Here is an 18840-nt window from a genome sequence, read left to right as displayed (position 1 = left end):
GTCAATGGATCCGTTTTTAACGGCTGTCAATACATGTAACAACCGTTAAAAACGGATCTGTTACATGGGGATTGGCAAGGGAACTACTAGTTCCCTTGCTGGCTATCGTTGGCATAGTCACGTTTGCTGCGCTTCTTCAGGTGTGGTCACTCGTCTGTGGTCACTCGGGTTTGAAGGCGCCTCGATGACGTCATCGCCCCGTCGCGCTGCCTTGCCAGATCCCGTGCAGACGAGTGACCATATCTGAAGAAGAAGAGAGACGGCGCTGCTCTCGTGAGTATGTTGCATGATCTATAGGCAGGCTGGTGTGGCATCTACAGGGAGGCTGGTGTGGCATCTACAGGGAGGCTGGTGTGGCATCTACAGGGAGACTGGTGTGGCATCTACAGGGAGGCATGTGGCATCATATACAGGGAGGCGTGTGGCATCATATACAGGGAGGCTGGTGTGGCATCATATACAGGGAGGCGTGTGGCATCATATACAGGGAGGCTGTAAATAGTGTCTAGGTCAGACATGGGCAAACTACGGCCCGCGGGCCACATACGGCCCGTTAGGCTTTTTAATCCGGCCCGCCGAACTTGTCCAAATCATAGTAAAAACCTCCTTTTTTTTCCCCTTTCCCTGCAATGCCCACGTTTTCCCAATAGATGGCGCACTCAAAACACATTGACCGTTGTTAACGCCGAAGGACGGATATATCCGTCCTCAGCAGCTGCTAGTTCGCGCAGGAGGACGGATATATCCGTCCTGTGATGGCGCGGGTACTGCCAGTGTACCCACGCGATCAGCGGCAGGAGCACGGCTGTTATACACAGCCTGGCTCCTGCTGCAACTGCCGGAATCGAAGCGCGCTCCGATTCCGGCAGTTTAACCCATTAAATGCCGCTGTCAATAGTGACAGCGGCATCTAATGTGTTTGACAGAGGGAGGGAGCTCCCTCTGTCACCCGATCGGCGCCCCCGCAAACAAATTGCGGGTCGCCGTCGGGTTTCCATGACAGCCGGGGGTCTAACAAAGACCCCCAGGTCTGCCTTCAGCATCTGCCTGTTAGGCGATGCCGGAGGCATGACCTAACAGGTTGCCTGTCAGTTTTACACTGACAGGCAATAATGCTTTGGTATACTAAGTATACCAAAGCATTATATATGCGATCGGCATATCGCATAGTGAAGTCCCCTGGTGGGACTTAAAAAAAAAATGTCAATCAGTTAAATAAAGTTTGTTGAAAAAAAATAAAATAATTACAGTCAAAATCAAATAAAACTACTTTTTTTGCCCAAAAAGTGGTTTTATTCAGTAAAAGTGTCAAAACAAATAACACATACACATATATGGTATCCCCGCGATCATAACAACTTGACCAATAAAATGAACACATTAATGAAACCGCCGGATGTACGGCGTCCAAAAAACCCGCAAAAAACAACGGCAAAATTCTCTCTTTTCTCCCATTCCCCCCATAAAAAATAAAATAAAAGTTAATCTATAAGTCCTATGTACCCCAAAATAGTACTAATGAAAACTACGCATTGGCCCGCAAAAATCAAGCCCACATACGGTCACATCGACGGAAAAATAAAAAAATGACGGCTCTTGGAACGCGGCGATGCAAAAACAAGTAATTTTTTTCTAAAAGGGTTTTTATTGTGCAAACATAGGAAAACATATAAAACCTTTACATATTTGGTATCCCCGTAATCGTGCCGACCCATAGAATAAAGGTAACATGTTATTTACGCTGCATAGTAAACGGCGTAAATTTATAACGTGAAAATTAATGCTGGAATAGCTGCTTATTTTCAATTCTCTCCTAAAATAAAGTTAATAAAAGTTAATCAATATGTTATAAGCATCTAAAAATGGTGCAATTACAAAATACAACTCGTCCCGCAAAAAACAAGCCCTTATACGGCTATGTCGACGTAATAAAAAAAGAGTTACGACTCTTGGAATGCGACCATGAAAAAACAAAAAATAATCCTTGGTCATTAACGTGCAAAATGGCCCGGTCATTAAGGGGTTAATGTGGCGCGTATTTCTCTTTATTTCACTTTAATTTTCACTTCGTTTCACGTCACCATTAAGCCCTTCGGTTTTCAAAGAGTACAATATCAGCCGTCACTTTGCCACGAAGCATGCAAACTATGCTAGCAAGCAGTCAACACAAGAACGGGCGGCTACTGCTCAGAGGTTGGCAGCTAATTTACAGAGTCAACAGAACTTTTTTCTTGATAAATCACAGTGCGTATGTTATTTTAATCTATTTACATTTCCTTCTCCCAGTATCTGCGAAATAGTATGTAAATGCCATATCTTGCATATTCCTTGAGACAAATTTATTAACTGATAAGGGCTATTTTTCACATTTGAAAGACAGTTAATAAATTGGGTTGTAGTGTTCTTACTGTGCTATGAGGTTTGCACACACTACATTTAATGCTTTAGTATATCCGGCCCAAACACTCCCTCCAAATGCTCCTGGCCCGGCCCCTCTGTCAAATTTTAGAACCCATTGTGGCCCGCGAGTCAAAAAGTTTGCCCACCCCTGGTCTAGGTGAACATGAGACCTTCCTTTGGTTGTTTTCAGGGGGTTGGGACAAAAAAAGCCTGACCAATGAAATTTATCAGTCGGCCATGAAAAACTGATGCAAAATGGATGTCAAACGGCCATTAAAAACGGACAGATGGACTTGAAATGGATTAAAATTTAGAGACAAACTGATGCAAAATGGCCATGAAAAACTGACAGTTGATCAGTTTTAAATGGACATTTTTTTTCACTGTCGTGTGAATAAGGCCTTAGGCAGCAGTAATGTGGCTGCATTTTGGCAATTATATATGATATAAAATATATATCGTCAAGCCTCTGGGGCCGTGATCTCTGAGATAGACTCTCCTCATTGTTTTTGTCTTGATCTGGCCATAGGGACGCTATGAAAATCTTGGTAATAACGATTCTCTACTGACCTAGACTAATGCAGCGAAGAAGGGCTCAGGCATCATGCGCACGATCACAATGCACAGATCCTAGTGGCTTCTGCACGCTGTTACACTGCAATGGGTGAGACATACTGCAAATATGGACGAGAACAGGAGCTGTTCTATAGTTTGCGGAAAGGAGACAGCAGCAGTCGTGCGCATGAGCAATTGTGATGACGTGTCACAGATCGCCTGAGGTTGCAGCTTGAGGAAGGGGGTTAAAAAAAGTGCTGATTGATCGGGTTAGTTGGGTGGACTTGTCGCCTCTATGCAGCTGTCCTGATCCACACTTAGGAAGCTGTAAAAAACTAAAACTAAAGTATGACCATAGGCCCGAACAAACACAATCATCATGGGACCTCTTGGTCCACTAAAGCGGTATTCTAAAATTTCCCAAAACATTGTACTCCTAGGGAAAGAGCAAAGATATTTACGCAAATCTTCTGGTAGCTTTCACCCATTTTAAATATACACTATATGGACAAAAGTATTAGGACACACCTCTTAATCATTGAGTTTGGGTGTTTTATTCAGTCCCATTGACACAGATGTATAATATCCAGCACCTCGCCATGCAGTCGCCTTTACAAACATTTGTGATAGAACGGGTCCTAAAGAGATCACTGAATTCCAGCGTGGCCCTGTAATAGGACGCCACCGTTGCAACAAGTCAGTTCATGAAAATTCTTCCCTCCTAGATAGTCCACCATCAACGGTGAGTGGTATTAATTTACAGTAAACATGTTTAGGAATCACAGTAACTCAGCCACAAAGTGTAGACCACGTAAAGTTACAGAGTGGGGTTGCCGAGTGCTGAGGCGCAAAGTACATAAGCCACCAACCCTCTGCTGAAGTAATAACTGCAGAGTCCAAACCTCCTCTGGTATTAACATCTGCACAAAAACGGTCCCGGGAGCTTCTTGGCATGGGGGCCGAGCGGCTGCATGCCAAGCGTCTGATGGAGTGGTATGAAACACGCTGCCACTGGACTCTGGAGCAGTGGAAATGTGTCCTGTGGAGTGATGAATCACGCTTCTCTCTCTGGTCTTCAACCCCAAGTCACCACTAACACACAGCAGTCACTGAGAGGCCTTAAAAGGGCTATGCCATCGCCTTTTCCCGGCGGCCCAGTCTAAGTCCTGCACGGGTGTCCCGTGCAGGCTGGAGCCGGGGCTCGGCTGACTGATGACAGCCGGGCTCCTGCTCCAACGGCCGTGATCGAAGTTTACTTTACTTTCTTTTTTATTATTATCGTGGGGTACCTTCAACCCGATGGGTACGGTGGTTCCTTTTTGGGAATAACCTCTAATGCTTACATTTCCAAGGCTCTAGCAATATTCCAGATTGCCCCGTGGACCTTGTGTATTTTACAATCACAACCTTTTGCGGGCTTTCTGGGTTATGGGTGTTTGGCCCGCATTGACGGCTGGGCAGCTAACCTGGAACAATGTCAGAAAACATTTCTGTAGAATAAGCACCCAAGCTTTGATCTTCAATCATGTGAATCCATAGAATAAACTGTAAGGCTGGGTTCACACATACTATTTACGGACGTAATTCGGGCGTTTTAGCCCCGAATTATGTCCGAAAATGCGGCTCATAAGCGTCGGCAAACATCTGCCCATTCATTTGAATGGGTCTTACGATGTTCTGTGCAGACGGTAATTTTTTTTGACAGCGGCGCGTAAAAAAGACGCCCGCGTCAAAGAAGTACCTGTCACTTCTTCAGACGTAAATGGAGCCGTTTTCCATGGACTCGATGGAAAAACAGCTCCAATTACGTCCGTAATGGACGCAGCGAAAAGCGCCTGCACATGCCATTACGGCTGAAATTACGCTGCTGTTTTCTCCTGAAAACAGCACCGTAATTTCAGCCATAACGGACGCTGCCGTGTGAACATACCCTCAGGATGTGTGTTTTTAAAGGGAACCTGTAACTCCGATCATGCAACCCTATCCGAGGGCGACATGAGTTATTTGCAGGGACGTGCAGCACAGGGAGTAAGGTTTTTGATTTTTTTAAACACTACAATACTTTAAGGGCTTGTGCCAGAATCAAAAATGATCACATATCCATAGGCTCCCCTGTGAAGTCCCCCATGTAATGGACACCGATAGAGAGATGTAAATCACAGGGAGGAGCTTATGCGGCCCCCAGATACAGTAGCAGCACGATCTTAGTGACAGGTTCGCTTTAAACAATGTCTAATCCCATACAATCAGCAATTTAGGACTGATATTAACACAATATATTCAATTAGCCTAATAAACAATTAAAAAAATATCTGGGGTCAGGTTTTTCACAATAAAGATTAGATTTGTTCTTGCTGGAAAACTTTCTTTCATGGACTGTCAAAAGTCCATCATTTTGATAATAATGTTTAAAGTAATTCCCACAGCACCCCTAGAGGTAAAGCAAAGAATAACAAACGGCACGAGCTCAGAGAGGTATCCCATAAACCGTTTTAATGGCCAAAATACCGGTATTCACACAGTACAGACGTACAATGGTATAAAGCACTAAATAATATATTTTTAAAGATGCTGTTTTTTCCTATTTTTTTCTTTTATACCATCTCACTCAATTGGTTTCTCCAATCCGTAGCTGGCTGGCGGGACGAGCAGCAGTGCCACGCCACATGATCCGCTGTATCTATGATCTCGTCTCCCGTCCTCAAAAGTAGTGCATCCCTCCACACATCCATATCTTCACAACCGGTCAGAGAATGCGGTTATGCACGCTCGCCTTCTCCAGCAAGCAAAGACGACTGCCGATTACGAAAAAGCCTTGCTCACCAGCAGGTATCCGTCCACACCGGCGAACGCTAGGGCAGCAATAGCGCGTGCGTGTCCACTGTTGAATAGGATAGGAAGAATGGAAGAATATAACCCAAGAATGAATAAGGCTCCGATCCCATTCGAGATCTCGGTGTGACGATTAACAAACCCCGAGTTTCTGCTAGACACCATTCCTGTGCAGAAATTTTTTATCTCATGTGTGTTTTTTTGTGATGTCTTTTAAGTTCTGACATGCGGACAAAACATTTTCTGCATTCTGAACAGGAATACGGTCCGGCTGCTAAGTGGGTTCTTCGATGTCTCTCACGTTCGGCATTACTGATAAAGCATTTGCCACATTCGGAGCATGAAAACGGCCTTTCCCCTGTGTGAGTTCTCTTATGTATCACATGATCAGATTTGTTAATAAAACTTTTCCCACATTCCAAGCAGCAATGGGGCTTGTTCCCAGTGTGGATCTTCTCGTGCCTCACATGTTCAGATTTAGTCCTGAAACTTTTTGAACATACGGAACAGGAATATGGTTTCATTCCTGTGTGGATCCGTAGATGGACCACGAGATTTGAGTGCCGAACAAAACTTTTTCCACACACCGTGCAGGAGTAGGGCTTCTCTCCAGTGTGAATCCACTGATGGAAAGCAAGACTGGAGTTACTGACAAAACATTTGCCACAATGAGAGCAAGAATATGGTTTTTCGCCGGTGTGAATTTTCTCATGTTTACTGAGGATTGATTTTCGATTGAAAGCTTTCCCACAGATAGAGCAAACATGGGGTTTCAGCCCTGTGTGAATCAGCTGGTGGCTCAAAAGAGACGATTTTCGCCCAAAAGATTTCCCACATTCAGAACACGTGATTATTTTCTTTGCCGCCGGCATTTTCTGATCGCCATTACCGTATTCCATGTAGCAGGATGATAAATGTTCCTCAAGTCTAGACGGTGTTTTGCCGTTTATTAGACGTTCATGCAATTCATCCACTTGAATAATTTTACGTGGTGTAGGATTTGTATATGTAAACAGGTTAGTGTTTGTTGAATTTCCTCCCTCACATGACACCGGTTTGTCCCTTATATGAGGAGATGGATCTTGAGGTCTATGGTAAGTGGATGCATACGTTATGGAGTCTGTGATGTTTTGTCTATCACACAAGACTGGTTCCTCTTTAATATGGATAGATGGATATTGCTCAGGACGTTCTGTGAGCGTATAAGCGGAATTATGTTTAAGATTTCCTTGTCTACATGAAGTTGATAACGCAAATAGATTCTCCACAAAGCAGACCATGTTTGGATTTTTGGAGGAGTACTTTGTAGTCTGTTTATTTATAGCGGTGCTGTCATAGTCAGTCATACAATATAATGCAGAAATAGGGACCTGGGATATTGTTGTAGCCTCAGTGAAATCTGTTGATAAGAGTATAGGAGGTTAGAGAGTGGGAACATTAAGATGAATTTCTAGAACTGAAAAATCTCTACGAACCCCTAAGATTTTCTTAGGATTATTGATACCAAGGTCTTGAAGTTTGAATAAAGGTGCTGTAATGAAAAGTACTTTTTGTTTCAACTTTATATTTGGTGCTCTTGTTAGTCATTCGTAGCTAAGATTGTTGCAGACAGCTTAACGAGGTGCCCTGCTTAAAGGGGTTGTCCGACAACAGAAAATGTACCGAATTGGTGAGAAAATGTAAAACGGAGAGACTGATATACTTTCACTTTCGAAACTGCGAGGATGTCCAGATTTCCCTGTCCTCTGATATGGAGCTTCTCCCCTTAGCCTCGGGATGCCCCCCTCTGTGTGTGTCAGGGGATGGTGACCTGGTTCAGTTCATTAGATAAGCCAGCCCCTTCTCTGTCACGCTAATACACAGTAGCTTTATGTCCAGCAGGAAGAAAGAAAAATTGGATCCAGCGTGAATGTATGTAAAATGGAAGCTCGTTCCAAGTTTAATTGTATAAAGTCTAAAACAGGACCTGGTTAAAAGGTAGTATCCTGAAGTGTAAGGAGAGATATCGTAGGTGAAGTAAGCCTACGCGTTTCAGACGCTTCTCGTGTCCTTAATCATCGCTAATGTTGACTGTCTGACTAGCTTTATGTCCAGTCTGCAGTTGTTCCTTTTCCTCCTGCCCTCCTTATCGGTTATCTCACTTCCTCCCCTCGACTGTCAGAATGGAGCAGTTTTCAGTGAAAAAGCATTGAGTCATACCCAGCAATAATAACAAAGACAGCTCACACTGAAAACAGATCGCCCCGTGCTGATAGTCAAAGGGGGAAAGGGAGCGAACAGATAATAAGAGAGCGCAAAAGGAACAATTGCAGACTGGACATAAAGCTACTGTGTGTTCGCCGACAGAGAAGGGCCTGGCTTACCTAATGAATTGAGCAGCCCCTTTATGGAGTTACTGACACACAGAGGGGAGAGCTCCTGAAGCGGTGTCAGCACGTCCAAGCTAAAGGGAGAAGCTCCACCTCCTGGACACATCAAAGGATCGGGAAATCTGGACATCCTTGCCGTTTCAAGAGTGAACGTATATTAGCAAATGTCTCCATTTTACATTTACTAACCAATTAGGAACATTTTCTGTCGTCAGACAACACCTTTAATTATGGTACCCAGATGCAATATAACCTAAAACAGTTACAGCAAACCTGTGGAGAAGCCAAAATGCAGTTGCACCTCACACAACAACAGGTGTAGATGCGAATATTAATCTGCTTGTCCACATACATTTCATTGGAGCCTCCTGCTCAGCTCTGAAGCCACCCTTAGATTTTACAGAGGTGCGGCTAGCTCAGCGACAATCATTGCAGCTCAGAAAAAAAAGCCTGTACCTCCCATTGAAATGAATGGCTTGAGATTAGAGGAGTTTTATGGCGCCGATTCTGATGCGGTTTCCACGTAAAAAAAAACCTTGTGAACTGGGCCTTAGAGCACGTGTAAATAATCACAGATGGAACGTCAGAACTGGTTATAATAACGCAGAATTTAGGAAGCCCTCTACCCATACATGTGCATGACCCAGAACCTTCATTAATATGCACGCCCGTTCCTAATATTTATACATACATGAGCTTTTACATTATTTATGCCTCCAAATCAGTGATCTCGTTTGTCTTTGAACACGTGAAGTTTTTTAAATTGTGATTTGAATGAACTATGGCACGCCATTAATTATGACCTTCTTGTCACTTAAATTGCGGTCTTGGGCAATGTTCACACAGAGAGGATACGCTGCGTAAAAGTTCATAGCGTACCCGCCCTGGAGCCTGCAGGGAATTCCGGCTGAAAAACCGCACCAAATTTGTAGTGCAGTTTTTTGGGCGGAATGTCCGCTGCGGAAAACAGCGGTTAGAAGAAAAAAAAAAAGCCTGTACTTATCACATGGGTTAAGATATCCTCCCATGCCGCCGGCCTGGGAGGAGAAGCACAGCGATCTGGGTAAATATAAGCTTTTGTTTGTTGCGATTTTTGCAGCAGAATCGCAGCTTTTCCACTGCAAAAATCGGATCATCAGCTATTTGGTGCAGGTTTCACCTTCCCATCGAATTCAATGGGGAAATCCCGCAACAGAAAAGTAAAAGATTCCACAAATACAATTGACATGATGCGGATTACAAAAAACGCACCACAGGTCAATTTATGAACGTTTTTTTCCGGCTGATTTTTTACGCAGCGTCTGGATGAGAATTGTTCACATCTCTTCCGCTCTGCTGCTACTGTATTACGCTGCCGATTTTCTGTAATAAAATCCGTTGCGGAAAATCCGCAATGTTTACGCTACGTGTGAACTCACCCTTATATTGGCCAGTTGTATTGATCACTAATATATGAATAAACTACCAGCTTTTTGTTGACCGTCTGCTGAAACTCATCCAGCCACTAGTCACTCTATATTGTTTAAACATCCCCAATGTGTCAAGTCCCCAAGTCTATCCTAGAACCATCTCGCCCCCTCTAGTGCTGAGGAGACGAACAACAGGATGGACAATATGTCATCGACCCACTAAGGGTCCGTTTACACCGGCCAATATTGGCCGCAAAAATGAGCGCCAATCAACGAGACAGCTTGCTGATCGGCGCTCGTTTGCTCCTTTCACAAGGAACTATGTTTGAGGACAAGCGATTGTTACTACAATCGCTCGTCCCCATGCATTTCGGCAGAAAGTCACACTGTTCAGACAACATGTGCTGCCGACAACGATATCATTTCATGTTGCATAAACTATACAATCAGACGGCGAACGAAATCTTGCTTGTTCATCGACTGATCAAATCGTTTATGCTGCAAGAAATATTGTTATCGGCAGCACATCTAAAACAGGGTGATGTGCTGCCGACATGATAGTGATGTATGGGGACGAGCGATCGGAGTAACGATGGTTCGTCCCGATACTAAACGATCATTTATCTGTTTAAAGGGAGCGACGATCGACAAGATGTATGGTCAATCAGCGCTGGTTTAAAAGTGGTAATCATGGGCGATATCTGCCCGTGTCAAACCACCTTTATAGCAGCGGTCTTGTCATGAGCTGCAATGTACCGGGCTCGTCTGCTAGAGGGTGCGGTAGAACAGTGGTCCAAGTCTTTGCTAGCGAAACGTCTGGAAGTCTTCATATGATAGTTCACATTGTAGACTTCAATAAGTAGTCATTCATTCTTTTAAAGGGCATGTGTGGTGAATTAAAAAAAAATAAGGGAAAGCAATCTGGTTCACAGCTGCCGTAAATGTGGGAGGGAGACTCACCAACCCCCTCCCTATTTTTGTCTACAAGCCAGGAAAAGGTGTCTGCTAAGCATTGTCCGGCTCCCATTTTGGAAGAGCTTTTACAAAGTAGCTGGTAGACGTTCTAGAACACACCAAAAGGCTAAGTCCCCATGCACATGACTGTATTCGGTCTGTAACATACGGTCCTCATTTCGGCCCAGACCGAACACAGTGCAGGGAGCCGGGCTCTGAGCATCATAGTTATCCAGGACGCTAGGTGTCCCTGCGGGATAACTGTCCCGTACTGTAATCGTGTTTTCAATACGGGACAGTAGTTCCACGGAGAGGCAGGAACTCCTAGCGACATAGCTAACGATGATGCTCGGAGCCCGGCTCCCTGCAGTGTGTTCGGTCCGGGACATGCAGCCGACATGCGAACCGTATAACACGGACCGAACGCGGTCGTGTGCATCGGCTTTAGAATGATGAAAGTGAAGAGAGAGACCCTGTGGTGAATGACTTTTCAGTTGACAGGTTCACACGGCATGTATTTGATGTGGTTTTTGGCGCATTTTACGTGTCAAAAACCGCATAAAAAACGCTTGATTACGCTTTTCATTTACATAATTGGTAAAACGCGCTGTTAGTACATACAACGCACTTTTTTAAGTGTGCAGGCCCCATAGAAATGAACGGGTCAGTGTGATATCCGTTAAAAAAAAAGTCTAGCACACTGACGCATTTCACTGAAGTGTGCTTGAGGCCTAACTTTATTTTTTTGCAGGTTCCGCAGGACCTACTGGACTACGTCGTAGATTCGTTGGACTACTGCAATGATCTGCGTTTTTGTTTTTTTTAAATAAAATGGTTAGCGAGGATTGTGTGGGGGGAGTTTTATTTCAATAAAAATATTTTCTTATGTCTCTGTGTTTTTTTAATACTTTATTACCACCTTAGTAATGGCAGCTATCTGTTTGACGACGTCCATTACTAAAGGTGGGGCTCAGTGTTAGCCAGTAAAAGGGTTCGCACTAACCCCCATTATTACCCCGGTACCCACTGCCATCAGGGGTATCGGGAGGAGCCGAGTACGATCCAGTACCCGACCATCTGTTGTGATGGTTGAGCACCAGGGCGACCGCAGGCTGGTACTATGAGGCTGGGAAGGGCCAAAAACCGTGACCCTTCTCACCCTGGTAATGCTAGGCTGCTGCTGTTGTGTTGTATCTGGCTGGTTATGAAAAACAGGGGGGACCGACGTCATTTTTTCATTATTTAAAAAAAAAAAATGATGTGGGGGTCCCCCCTATTTTCATAACCAGCCAGATACAACACAACAGCAGCAGCCTAGCTTTACCAGGGTGAGGAGGGTCACGGTTTTTGGCTCTTCCCAGCCTCATTATAGGCAGGCAGGCAATCACACAACCCACACAAGGGGGGAGGGCTTGTGTGTGGCGCAGTTGCATGTTTGGGTGGGGGAGGGGGGTTTGTGTGCGTGTGTATGTGAATGGGGGGGTGCTCGCCACTGATTCTTCAAAACAGCTGTTAAGAGGCTATGAAGGATCTGCGGCGCCCGTGCATACTTCACTGTACGAAAATAGCACAAAGCTCTGCTGCTCACACCACACACACAGCTCTGCCACACGTGCGCGCGCACACACACAGCTCTGCCCCAAACACCCGCGCGCACACCCCTGCCCCACGTGCACACCCCTGCCCCGCGCACACACCCCTGCCCCACACGCACAGCAAGTTACAGCAGGTGTTCAAGGGAGTCGTGAGAGACACACACACCTTACCTGCAGTGCAGCCGGTCTTCAAAATGGCGCCGGCTTTCCCCCTACAAACCAGCTTCTATACTGGGTCGCTCTGAACTGCGCATGCACAGTACAGAGCGAGGCGGCAGAAGCAGAGGATGTAAGGAATGGGTCCCGCTTGTTATGTCCTATGCCCTGTAGCTGCCGTATTCCATCTGTGTATGTGTCGTGAATTGACACATACACAGATTAAATAAAACATGGCAGCCCCCAGTATTGTAAGAAAGTGTTAGTAAAAAAAAACATTGTGTGTGAAAAATAAATAAAGTCAATATGATATTTTATTAAATGAAAAAACATAAAAAATAAAATAAAGTTCATGACACCTTTCCTTTACATATAAATTGAAATAAAAGAGCAAGTGTCATGTAAATCAGGATAGCAGTCAAAGTCTCCTCTTACCCGGTGATGTGCGGATCCGGTGGTCCTCCATCATGACGTCCTTGTACAGATCCCTCTTACCCGGTGATGTGAGGGGCTGGTGGTCCTCCATCATGATGTCCTTGTACAGATCCCTCTTACCCGGTGATGTGAGGGGCCGGTGGTCCTCCATCATGACGTCCTTGTACAGATCCCTCTTACACGGTGAAGTGAGGGGTTGGTGGTCCTCCATCATGATGTCCTTGTACAGATCCCTCTTACCCGGTGATGTGAGGATCAGGTGGTCCTCCATCATGACGTCCTTGTACAGATCCCTCTTACCCGGTGATGTGAGGGGCCGGTGGTCCTCCATCATGACGTCCTTGTACAGATCCCTCTTACCCGGTGATGTGAGGGGCTGTTGGTGGTCCTCCATCATGATGTCCTTGTACAGATCCCTCTTACCCGGTGATGTGAGGGGTTGGTGGTCCTCCATCATGACGTCCTTGTACAGATCCCTCTTACCCGGTGATGGGGTGTGGTGGTCCTCCATCATGACGTCCTTATACAGATCTATCTTACCCGGTGATGGGGGCTGGTGGTCCTCCATCATGACGTCCCTGCACAGATGCCTCTTACCCGGTGATGTGAGGGGCTGGTGGTCCTCCATCATGACGTCCTTGTACAGATCCTTGTGGTCTTCTATATACTCCCACTCATCCATGGTGAAATAGACGGAGACATCCTGACACCTTATAGGAACCTGACACAATGAGACAGTCATCATCCCGACACCTTCATAGCGTCACTATATAATGTCCCAGCATTCCCGGTGGTCCTCACCTCTCCGGTCAGCAGATGAATGATCTTGTTGGTGAGGTCCAGGATCTTCTGCTCATGTATCAGTGAGTGAGGTGGTGGTCCTGTGATGGGGCTGTGGGTCCTGCTCCCTCCTCCTGACACACGGGAACGGCCGCCGGAGGTCACACCCTCATCACATGTTTTCTTCACGACAGTGTAGTCCTGTGTATGAAGGAAGACACGGATAAATATCTAATTCCCAGAATCCACCATCTCCCCGTCATGTCCTTGCTTATTAACCCCTTGATGCACCAGGACATAGTGCGGGAATTGAAGGATGGTGCTGGATCACAGACTGAACCCCCTCCATACAGTGCGAGATTACTCTGATCCTGGCCGTTTAACCGCCTATATGCCGCGGTCAATAGCAACTGCAGAATCTAAGAAATTAGAAACAGGGTGGCCCCCTCCAACAACCTATAGCCCCCCAGGTCTGCCATCTTTCTGCTCCTAATAAGGGGATTAATGGGAGCCAGTAAAAATGACAATACACTGCGATACATTAGGTTTGCAGTGTATTGTAGAGGACGATCGCCGGTTTGAATCTCTTCGGGGGACTAATAACAAAGTGTTAATAATAGTTAGTTAAATAAAGTTTTCAGTAATGTACAAAAACTTAAAAAGTTTAAAAAAAAGTCTTTACATTTTTCCTCTAAAGGAATGTAAAAAAGAAACAAAAATTGTCGTCGCTGCGTCCGTAAAAGTCTGAAGTATTACAATAAACCATTATTTAACCTGCACGGAGAACACTGTAAAAAAAAAAGAAAGAAAAGAAATCACAACGGCAGAATTTATGTTTTTTGGTCACCTTAGCGCTAAAAAAATGTTAATAAAAAGTGATCAAAAAGTCACGGCTCTCAGAACGCGAAAACACAAGAGCATTTTTTGTTAACAAATAGTTTTTTCTTTTTAAAAGTAGTAAAACAAAAAAAATAAAAACGATACACATTTGGTATCGCCGAAGCCGTTTTGAGCAGCAGAATAAAACTAAGTGGTCGTTTTTACCGCACGGTGAAAGACATAAAAACAGAACCCAAAAGGACAATGACGAAATCGCCGATTTTTCAGTACATTATATGATACTTTATATTGCGCCAATAGAATCTACAACTCCTCCTGCAAAAAATAAGCCCTCGCGCCGCTCCATTGTCGGAAAAATAAAAAGTAAAAGGTTACGGCTCTTGGAAGGCGGAGGGTGAAAACTGGAAAAAAAAAAAAACGGAAAATGATTAATGGGTTAATACAAATAAGTGACGCCAAGTGACAACTCCCAGAATCCCTCACCTCTCCAGTCAGCAGGTAGATGATCTCCAGGGTGAGGTTTAGGATTCTCTCCGTCATGTGATTCTCGTCCTTCTCCATTTGGAAGACACTGGAAGAAGTAATAGGTTCTTGGAAAGACCGAAAACATGAAGTTCTACAAGAAATCTGTCACCTACAGAGGAGGGGGCTGCGGGACTAGAAAGAGACCTCCACTCAGATATTGTACATATACACAGTACAACCAGTCACTACATACAGTATGTGATCATAGTCCCGTCACCCTGTCCCTCAGCGCCCGTCACCAGAATGTCACCTATTGACCTCTCCTCACCCCTCGCTGGCCGCTGCGGTCAACAGTTCATTGCCGTTATCCCCTCTCCTAATCGCCTCCGACCGTGAATAACGGTCTGCAAACATTTTGCGTCTTTTATGGTGATCAGCCAGTCTCGTTCGTTCCTCTTCTTATGCCCACCGAAAGGTCATCAGTATGAAAAAAACGTGTCGTGCCCGGACAACCCTAGACTTTAAAGCGTCAGCCCCGTTATACTCTACCGCCCAAACCAACACCGGGCCTGGAGAGAAGCAGCTGCACGCCGGGCAATTCAGTCGTCATGTTAACCGTACGACGCCTGAAGAGAATCGTATACGGGTCCAATTTAAGAATTGTGCACAGTATACTCTTTGGGGCGTCGTACTGTTGCCAAGGCAACTATACCGCCCAGCACGCGGGAGTAATATCCACTCTCGATGTTAGTTCAGTTGGAATAGTAGAACTGGCTGACACTTTAAGGGCTCGTGCACACGACACAGAACCACTCGGGCCGTTTATAATGGCATCTTGTGGCACCCGATCGTTTCCACCTGATTCAGTGAAAACGGACCCGACTCTCCGATCCGTGGAAAAATAGAACATGTCCCATCTTTCCACGGATCGGTGGCACGCACCGTCACGTGCGAGAGCCCTAAGTCATGTGACGGTGATCCCCCTATAGAACGAAGAAGGTGGCCAAAGATAATTCTACCAATCCAAGCGTAATAATCGTCAAAGTGGCAATCTCCACATCTATGGCACCAACATGAATCCATCACAGCTTCAGGTTTGTCTCATTGGGAGTAAATGATGACGCCCTCTCCTGGTTGAGATCAGCAATGCCGCTCACCTGGGTATTTTAGGAGCAGTATCGCCTCCTCCCTGGATGTTGTAATATCTTCCCTCCGGTTTGCAGCTCTCGGAGTCTGAATCCACTAGAATACGATATAAAAAGAATATCGGCGCTCCGCTAGTTCCGCCTGCATGTGCGAGCATTTGTAGCGCACAACAGTTTGTTTAAAATCACAAACTGAACTACATTTCCCGGACTACATTGCGGTGTCGTGAGACATGATTACCATAGAGACAGAGAGAGGAGGCTGCGCAGTGCATTCCGGGAATCATCAATCCTCCGTAGTTTCCTATTAACATAGGTTAATCCGGCCAGTTAATCGATCGCAGAGTAGACGTGTGGGGGGTGGGGGCACATTCAAAGCGAGCTTTATTGATAACATACGGCCGTCCTTCTGCAGAGCAGTGACGGATTATATATGGGGTGGTACGGACTGTAGTGTCCACACGTATCACAGTGCAAAACTCCCAGCAAAGCGAAGGTGGTAGAATTACTAATGCGTCTGTGGCTACAACTTGGCGCATTTTATTTTAGAACAGATGTTTGCGCTTCTCTAGACACAAAAATAGCCCGACCTACACCCCATCTGAACAAACTCGTAATCCAGATGGTAATAATGATCCCTCAGTGCACGACACAATAAAAGTGCCCAATCAGTAACTGTGCCCCCTTTATGGCCCCTTGTATATAGCCACACAGCTTTCCCCCTTGTAAATAGTGCCACACAGCCCCCCCCCTTGTAGATAGTGCCACACAGATTTCCCCCTTGTAGATAGTGCCACACAGCCCCCCCCTTGTAAATAGTGCCACACAGCCCCCCCCCCTTGTAGATAGTACCACACAGCCCCTTGTAGATAGTGCCACACAGCCCCCCCCCCTTGTAGATAGTGCCACACAGCCCCCCCCCCCTTGTAGATAGTGCCACACAGCCCCCCCCTTGTAGATAGTGCCACACAGCCTTCCCCCTTGTAGATAGTGCCACACAGCCCCCCCTTGTAGATAGTGCCACACAGCCTTCCCCCATGTAGATAGTGCCACACAGCCCCCCCTTGTAAATAGTGCCACACAGCCCCCCCTTGTAGATAGTGCCACACAGCCCCCCTTGTAGATAGTGCCACACAGCTTTCCTCTTGTAAATAGTGTCACACAGCTTCCCCTTGTAGATAGTGCCACACAGCCCCCCCTTGTAAATAGTGCCTCACAGCCCCCCCTTGTAAATAGTGCCACACAGCTTTCCCCCTTGTAAATAGTGCCACACAGCCCCCCCCCCCTTGTAGATAGTGCCACACAGCCCCCCCCTTGTAGATAGTGCCACACAGCCCCCCCTTGTAGATAGTGCCACACAGCCTTCCCCCTTGTAGATAGTGCCACACAGCCCCCCCTTGTAGATAGTGCCACACAGCCTTCCCCCTTGTAGATAGTGCCACACAGCCCCCCCTTGTAAATAGTGCCACACAGCCCCCCCTTGTAGATAGTGCCACACAGCCCCCCCTTGTAGATAGTGCCACACAGCTTTCCTCTCGTAAACAGTGTCACACAGCTTCCCTTGTAGATAGTGCCACACAGCTTTCCCCCTTGTAGATAGTGCCACACAGCTTTCCCCCTTTTAAATAGTGCCACACAGCCCCCCCCTTGTAGATAGTGCCACACAGCTTTCCCCCTTGTAGATAGTGCCACACAGCCCCCCCTTGTAAATAGTGCCACACAGCCCCCCCTTGTAAATAGTGCCACACAGCCCCCCCTTGTAGATAGTACCACACAGCCCCCCCTTGTAGATAGTGCCACACAGCCCCCCCTTGTAAATAGTGCCACACAGCCCCCCCTTGTAGATAGTGCCACACAGCCCCCCTTGTAGATAGTGCCACACAGCTTTCCTCTTGTAAATAGTGTCACACAGCTTCCCCTTGTAGATAGTGCCACACAGCCCCCCCTTGTAGATAGTGCCACACAGCTTTCCCCCTTGTAAATAGTGCCACACAGCCCCCCCTTGTAGATAGTGCCACACAGCCCCCCTTGTAAATAGTGCCACACAGCCCCCCCTTGTAGATAGTGCCACACAGCCTTCCCCCTTGTAGATAGTGCCACACAGCCCCCCCTTGTAGATAGTGCCACACAGCCTTCCCCCTTGTAGATAGTGCCACACAGCCCCCCCTTGTAAATAGTGCCACACAGCCCCCCCTTGTAGATAGTGCCACACAGCCCCCCCCCTTGTAGATAGTGCCACACAGCTTTCCTCTCGTAAACAGTGTCACACAGCTTCCCTTGTAGATAGTGCCACACAGCCCCCCCTTGTAGATAGTGCCACACAGCTTTCCCCCTTGTAGATAGTGCCACACAGCTTTCCCCCTTGTATATAGTGCCACACAGCCCCCCCCTTGTAGATAGTGCCACACAGCCCCCCTTGTAAATAGTGCCACACAGCCCCCCCCCCCTTGTAGATAGTGCCACACAGCTTTCCTCCTTGTAAATAGTGCCACACAGCCCCCCCTTGTAGATAGTGCCACACAGCCCCCCCCCTTGTAGATAGTGCCACACAGCTTTCCTCCTTGTAAATAGTGCCACACAGCCCCCCCTTGTAGATAGTGCCACACAGCTTTCGCCCTTGTAAATAGTGCCACACAGCCCCCCCTTGTAGATAGTGCCACACAGCCTTCCCCCTTGTAGATAGTGCCACACAGCCCCCGCCTTGTAGATAGTGCCACACAGCCTTCCCCCTTGTAGATAGTGCCACACAGCCCCCCCCTTGTAAATAGTGCCACACAGCCCCCCCTTGTAGATAGTGCCACACAGCCCCCCCTTGTAGATAGTGCCACACAGCCCCCCCTTGTAGATAGTGCCGCACAGCTTTCCTCTTGTAAATAGTGTCACACAGCTTCCCCTTGTAGATAGT

General features: G+C 46.5%; 1 protein-coding gene across 1 annotated transcript in view; it reads right to left on the bottom strand.

Moving 5' to 3' along the window:
* The window catches only part of LOC142663810 (uncharacterized), a 45668-nt gene extending 29536 nt beyond the window's left edge, over nt 1–16132 (bottom strand). The window contains 5 exon segments of the mRNA XM_075842639.1: nt 6065–7186; nt 12706–13426; nt 13507–13686; nt 14809–14896; nt 15948–16132. Coding sequence (XP_075698754.1) covers nt 6065–7186; nt 12706–13426; nt 13507–13686; nt 14809–14896; nt 15948–16093 — 2257 coding nt within the window. The 5' untranslated portion in view covers nt 16094–16132.
* Nucleotides 16133–18840: the final 2708 nt, after the last annotated feature.

Source organism: Rhinoderma darwinii, chromosome 11 (assembly GCF_050947455.1).
Source record: "Rhinoderma darwinii isolate aRhiDar2 chromosome 11, aRhiDar2.hap1, whole genome shotgun sequence".
Classification (NCBI taxonomy): Eukaryota; Metazoa; Chordata; class Amphibia; order Anura; family Rhinodermatidae; genus Rhinoderma; species Rhinoderma darwinii.
This window is presented reverse-complemented; position numbering and strand designations above follow the sequence as displayed.